A 5,868-nucleotide genomic window follows, 5' to 3' on the forward strand; every position below is an offset into this window, starting at 1 on the left:
TCACACCAACACTAAACTGGCCCAAATTTTGGCCGAAAATGCGTTGAGCGGACAAAAAGAAACAGACATATGTCCGTTTGTGTCGCCTCGTTGGTTGGCTGCGGCGGCCCAAACGGAGGAAATGGGTCGTCGCATAGTTGGCCTACTAAACAGAGCCTTTGGAACTATTTGGCGATCACTGAGAGAGGGAGAGAAAGAGAGACCTGTTCTTGGTTCAGAGCTGGAGGTCAAGGTCAAGAAGTTTTCCGAGGTGTAAACTGCACGGCCAAGAAAGTACAGTGCTACTGGTAACTGGAAAGGCCAGTTTCACCTTGGTGAAGTCAGGATATCATCAGTGCCAAATAATAAGTGAGGGAGGGGCAAGGCAATGCAGGAGGTAAAAAGGTCAAGATCTGAGCACTCACTCACCCAGCCAGCTTTAATCAATCAAAGGTATTGAGAAGGAGACACAGGCAGGCAGGCATGAGTGAGTGAGAGATAGATGAGCCCCATACCATCACCATCACCATAACCATACCCAGGCTGAGGCTCAGGCTGGTCCCTGCAGTTTTAGGGATCCCATCAGACCCCAACTGCAACTGCACCATCCCTATCTATCCATCCTCATCATCTAGAGGATGGTGAGAGAGGTCCCCCACCCCCACCTGACCATGTCCACCACACCTCACCAGCACACTGAAATGGAGGCGTCAATGTGCACAGTACAACACCATTAAACTCACACACAACAACATGTAACAACAAATGAAATGAATCCAATATGTGCACTCCATCCTCAAGATCCAACCCTAGCTAGCTCCCCGCTCGCCCCCTTCGATCGACATGCCGACCGGGGCGAGGGAAGTCGAAACTGGCCAAAAACATATGTTCATCCTCTCCTATATATTTACTTCATGGAGGGCTCCGGAACAGCGAAGATAAACGGCATCAAAGAGGTCTTGGATGCACAGACCCCACCACAAGGATTGCATAATTCAGCCAAGGAAGGCGGCCCGTCTTCCCCCCGGGCCTGCTGCTACAACACCGTCGACGCTGGCGGGATCTTGGAGGACCACCCGGGCTACATACAACTTATGGTCCACAAGCATGTTAGCACAAGAAACCAGCCATGTGACGCTTTGTACCGTAACAGTATATCTGGACGAGGGTCAAGCTCGGGCCAGCCAGGCTTCTCGAGGCGGGGCATCAAAGCATTCGCCGTGAAGTCGAGAGGCGCCGTGCTTCTGGGAAACCCACTGATGAAGCAATGCCGAGAAGACGCGATGTCAAACTTGCACCGGCAAGCCATAGTTCTGGAATGACCTGATGTGGCCGTCCCAGCTTGCGGTGACTATGACCTGGCCCCAGGCATGTGTGGCTGCATTCTGGCAAGACGCCTTCAGGAACTTGTACTGAGATTTACGCAAAGTAGATGCCGTCGCGGAGTTGGATGCCAGATGCTCCTCCGGCCACGTGGCTGATCCCCTTGGAGCAGACTCCGCGAGGAACGCCCTGCTAAGAGTGAAATTGCCCGATGGTAACCGGAACATGTTGTCATCTTCGAGGCAATCTTCAGTCTGGCAGCGTGATGTGCTACTGTCCTGTATGTCACAGAGGTCGCCGGACACTTCTTGCCGTAAAGAAGGGATGTTGCAGGCCAGTGAAATAGAGTTCCTTGATTGTGAGGCGTTCCACGGTATGGCGATGGAGACATCGTTGCTGAAAAAACGCTCGTATGACCACACTGTCTTCACGCGGCTTGTGACTGGGGCAAGTTGGTTCACATGATTCCACATGTAGATACGGGAGTCGTCACTAGCAGAGATTATGTGATCTCCGTCTGGGGTAAATGATGCAGCAACTTGGCTTGAACTTTGCAATCCTGAGAATGGGAGATAGAAATGTGAACTTCAGGGTCACGGATACTATGAGTTAACCCAAGACAAGAATATGGTGTCAGTACCTTTGTAGTTGGAAATTATATGAACCCCATCAAGAATGCGAACTTGTGAGTCACCAGATGTTACCATCAACTTCTTTGGATCAGATGGGCAGTACTGTCAACACAAGTTTTGAAGAAAAAGATAATGTAAGAATCACTCACAACAATAAGTAGATTCCAAATAAGTATCACAGAAAAAAAGATCCTGTGCAGTCAACAGATCTTAAGACAGTACCTGGAAACCAACTATTCTTTTAAGTGGAGACTTCTTCCTGCCATTCAGAGAGACCTGAGATTCCAGTTCTAGACGATTTTCTGTGTAAAGAAGGAAAATAAGTTAGAAATAAGATACTGATATGATTTAGCAAACAATGAACACTTCAGCATATTAAAAGAACATCAGATAAAGAAATTAAGATTCTTTGTGTCCCACAAAATCGATCGGGTTAACAATAGTTTGCTGCCTTACTAGCAAGTTCAATTATTTTTACTAGCCTTTTCCAGAAACACTGAATTGATGGTATCATAATTAAAATTCTAAATATGAACTTTCAAAGCAACGATGGTAAATGTAAGGTGTTATGTGTTCTCCAAGATCTATATATAAGCAGGACAACATAATTACTCCAAAGGAGCATTATAAATTCTGGGATTCCATTTTACCAAAAAGTAATATTTTACCTACTGTTCACTCATTGACAGTACAGGAATACCCACATTCAGAAATACAGAGTTTTGACTAGAATTTTCATTATTATTTTTTCCATTTCAATCTTAGGAGTTGGAATTCCACTCCCGCCAAAACAGAAGCCACTGTTGTATTACATCAACATGACAATGATCCTATTAAGTAATACATTGTCGACAGCACATGCCACCTATTCAACGCCAAATATACAGAGTATTTCTTTTGTTTCGCTAATTTTCCAACTGTTGGATGCCTATATTTAATATCCGTTAATGGCACATTCTTGTTTATTCATCAGGACGGAGAGGAGCGCAAACAGGGAAAATCAAGGAAACAACTGTTGGATTAGAGTTGATGAAAAATCTCTGAGCGTTATCTTCTTTCTAATAAAACCAAGGAAACTACATCCATAAGCTCAAACAGGATGACTTGCGTAGCAACTAGAGGATAGCAACAATCCTGCTTTCGCTATTTTTATAGCGAGGACAAAATGAGGTATCCCTATCATTACTAATGTGCATATACATTTTGGATGTCCTCATGAAAGCAAACGATATCGACATATTAACAAACAAATGAGGATGTCGACTGAAGCTACTATTTCCAAAATCATTAGTTTGCCAATCATCAGGAAGTACAACTCAAATCTCACAAACAAACCAACTCATGATTACCTGATGCATCGTAGTAGCGGCAATTTCCTGTTATGGTCCCAACCACTACCCCCTGAATGAAACCAGCAGAAATATAAGCATCTCAGTGAATCAACAAATGGTCACTTGGTAAAAACAGGCCAGTACAAGGATATTCAAGCGAACCTTTCCATCAGGCCGGTAACAGACTGCGGTTATGATCTCTTTGCTATTAGCCCAGTCTACCACTAGGCATTTACGAACATCCCAAATGCGAACCAATCCATCGATACAACCGCTGATAAAATAATTGTCACTCGTAGGGTGAAACTGAACACATGTCACTGCATAATAGATAACAAAGTTGATGTCAGCATCATATGGTGAAGAGCGGCAGGTTGTGAAATGGATTCGCTCATGGGGGCGAAGGGTTTACCGTAGTTATTGTGGAAGAAAACCTTGAGACAACTGTTGCACCCGACCCGCCACAATCGAGCAGTTTTATCCATAGATGCAGAAATCAAGTCCTGCACAAAACCAAGTGTACATAGATGATTAGGTGAGCATAACAACATCTGTGGTAGATCCTTCAAGTGCATGGAAACACACTGTCTGGACTGCAACTCACCCCATTTTTGGACCATGAGAGATCCAAGATGGCATCATCATGCCCATGGAATTCATGCACAGGGACCTGAGACAGCGCAAAGGTGCGGTGAGGGATCACAACGCAGGCCGGATCTGCTTGCCCCTTTGAGCTCTTGTCCTGTTTGCTCTTGGTCCCTTCGCTGGAGTTGACAGGGGCCAGTTCAGAGTTCTCATTGACAGTGAAGAACACACACGACGGATCGTCCTCGGCGAAGTCGAGTTCGTCGGGCCTCTCGCCTTCCACCACCCGCCACACCCGCACCACGCCGTCCTCGCCTCCGGTGGCCAGGTACTGCCCGTCGGAGCTGAACTTCATGGCCACAATGGGGCCCTTGTGCGCCCTGATCTCTTGGCCCCTGTACACAGCTGACAATTCCTTTGACCGCTTCTTGTATGGCCTGACCTTGACCCTGTCAAGGGCCTTCCCGGGCTTCCCGGCGCAACTCCGGCAGGAGCTGGAGGAGGTCGAATTCGCCTCGTCGTCGTCCTCGGCGTCGACGACGCAGGCGCCGATGCCCAGCCTCCGGAGCCACCCGAACCGCCTCCTCCGGCGGCTCTTCCTCGCCGCTAAGGACTTCTCAGGGGTGGAGGGCTCGTCCGAGGAGTCGTCCACCCGGCGCATCATCTCGCGGATGAAGGGGGAGGAGCCGGAGATCCTCTCGAATTCCGCGGCGGTGACGGTCCGGTTGGAGCGGCGCTCCCTGAGGCTCCGGAAGCTGCCGTCCTTGCCCAGCTCGTGGACCACGAAGACCGTGCCGTCGTCCAGGTTCTTGAACACGCACTCCAGGCCCTCCTCGCCGCCGCCGCCGGCGCTTCGGCCGGGCGCCCCCGCCTCCTCGTCCCCCGCAGTCCCGCGCGCGAGACGAGGGGCGGGCGAGGCCGGCGCCGCGCCGGGGCTCCCCAGGACGACGATCTCCTCGCCGGCGCGGGGCCTGGAGCGCGGCTCCGATTCGGCGGGATCCAGGAGGCCCAGGGAGCGGACGAACCGCTGGCGGCGCTCCTCGACGCTGAAGGGGCCCGTGGCCCAGACCTCGAGCAGGGCCCCGCCGCAGAGCCAGCCCTCGCCGTCGCCGCTGTGGCGGCCGGAGCTGGCCGGCGAGGCGACGGAGGGCGGCGAGATGGCCTCCCTGGAGTCGAAGAACTCCTCCTCGCCCGCGTCCGCGTCCAGCGAGCGCGCCCGCGCCATGGGCACGCCCGTACGACCAAGCGGAGGTGGCTCCACCACAACCAGTTCAGCCCCGCCGGCAGGCCGCCAAGAACCGAGCTTTAGCGGAGCGGGGGCGGGCGAATCCGGCAGCGGATCTCGCGGCGCTGGCTCCCGGATCTCGGTGGAGTCCGTCCGTCCGTCCGTCCGTCCGTCGGGTCCTTTATGGCGCGCCCACTGCGTGGCAGCCTCTGCCTGCCGCTGGCGTCCTGCCACGGCCCTCTCTCTTTCTCTGTCCTGTTGGGGGACGGACGGATGATGCAGTGGCAGTGGTACTACCCCGCCGCTCCCTCGCTCTGCTACCTCCCGTGGGGTTGGGTGTCAACAAGGAGCGCAAGGGAACCAACCATCCACCACGACACCCAAAAGCGAGTAGAGTGGGCGGACGGAGGGAGGAGGGGAGCAGCAATAAAAGGCCACGATAGCTAGCTAGCCAGCACAGGAGCGAGCGAGGTAGGGGAGGGATCGGTTGGGGCCGGGATCCATCCCAGCCGGCCCGGTAAAAAGCCGCTACCCACCACAACGGGACCGACGGCTGACTGCTTTCCCTTCCCCCTCCTTCCCCTCTCCTCCCCTTTCCCCTTTCCTTCCTCCATGCTCACTATTTCTATGTTTCTATTCTACTAGCAATATTTCTCTCATGTAAAAGAAAAAGGAATATTTCTCTGATGATGAAAAATTGTCTAATTTGGTTTGTTTGGGATTGTGAGATGGTGTTAGGTGACCCGTCTCCGACTTTTCAATTCAAGAGGTTTCAGAGGCCAAGTCTCATGTT

The 5,868-nt window shown here is 51.6% G+C and overlaps 1 protein-coding gene across 1 annotated transcript; it reads right to left on the reverse strand.

The window, feature by feature from the left end:
• Positions 1–712: 712 nt before the first annotated feature.
• On the reverse strand, positions 713–5,637 carry LOC123106025 (uncharacterized). Its single transcript, XM_044528222.1, has 7 exons — positions 3,870–5,637; positions 3,678–3,768; positions 3,428–3,585; positions 3,284–3,335; positions 2,157–2,236; positions 1,943–2,036; positions 713–1,861 (listed from the first exon to the last, which is right to left on the reverse strand). Exons 1-7 carry the CDS (start codon positions 5,073–5,075, stop codon positions 1,266–1,268), a joined length of 2,277 nt encoding a protein of 758 aa, XP_044384157.1. The 5' UTR covers positions 5,076–5,637; the 3' UTR covers positions 713–1,265.
• Positions 5,638–5,868: the final 231 nt, after the last annotated feature.

This window comes from Triticum aestivum, chromosome 5A (genome assembly GCF_018294505.1).
Source record: "Triticum aestivum cultivar Chinese Spring chromosome 5A, IWGSC CS RefSeq v2.1, whole genome shotgun sequence".
In the NCBI taxonomy this organism is placed as follows: domain Eukaryota; kingdom Viridiplantae; phylum Streptophyta; class Magnoliopsida; order Poales; family Poaceae; genus Triticum; species Triticum aestivum.

Coding starts and splice junctions, on each gene's coding strand:
- LOC123106025 (XM_044528222.1), bottom strand. CDS start 5,075: ATGGCGCGGGCGCGCTCGCTGGACGCGGACGCGGGCGAGGAGGAGTTC. Junction 3,769..3,869: donor TCTCATGGTCCAAAAATGGG/GTGAGTTGCAGT, acceptor GGTTTTGTGCAG/GACTTGATTTCTGCATCTAT. Junction 2,237..3,283: donor CCGCTACTACGATGCATCAG/GTAATCATGAGT, acceptor TTCTTTACACAG/AAAATCGTCTAGAACTGGAA.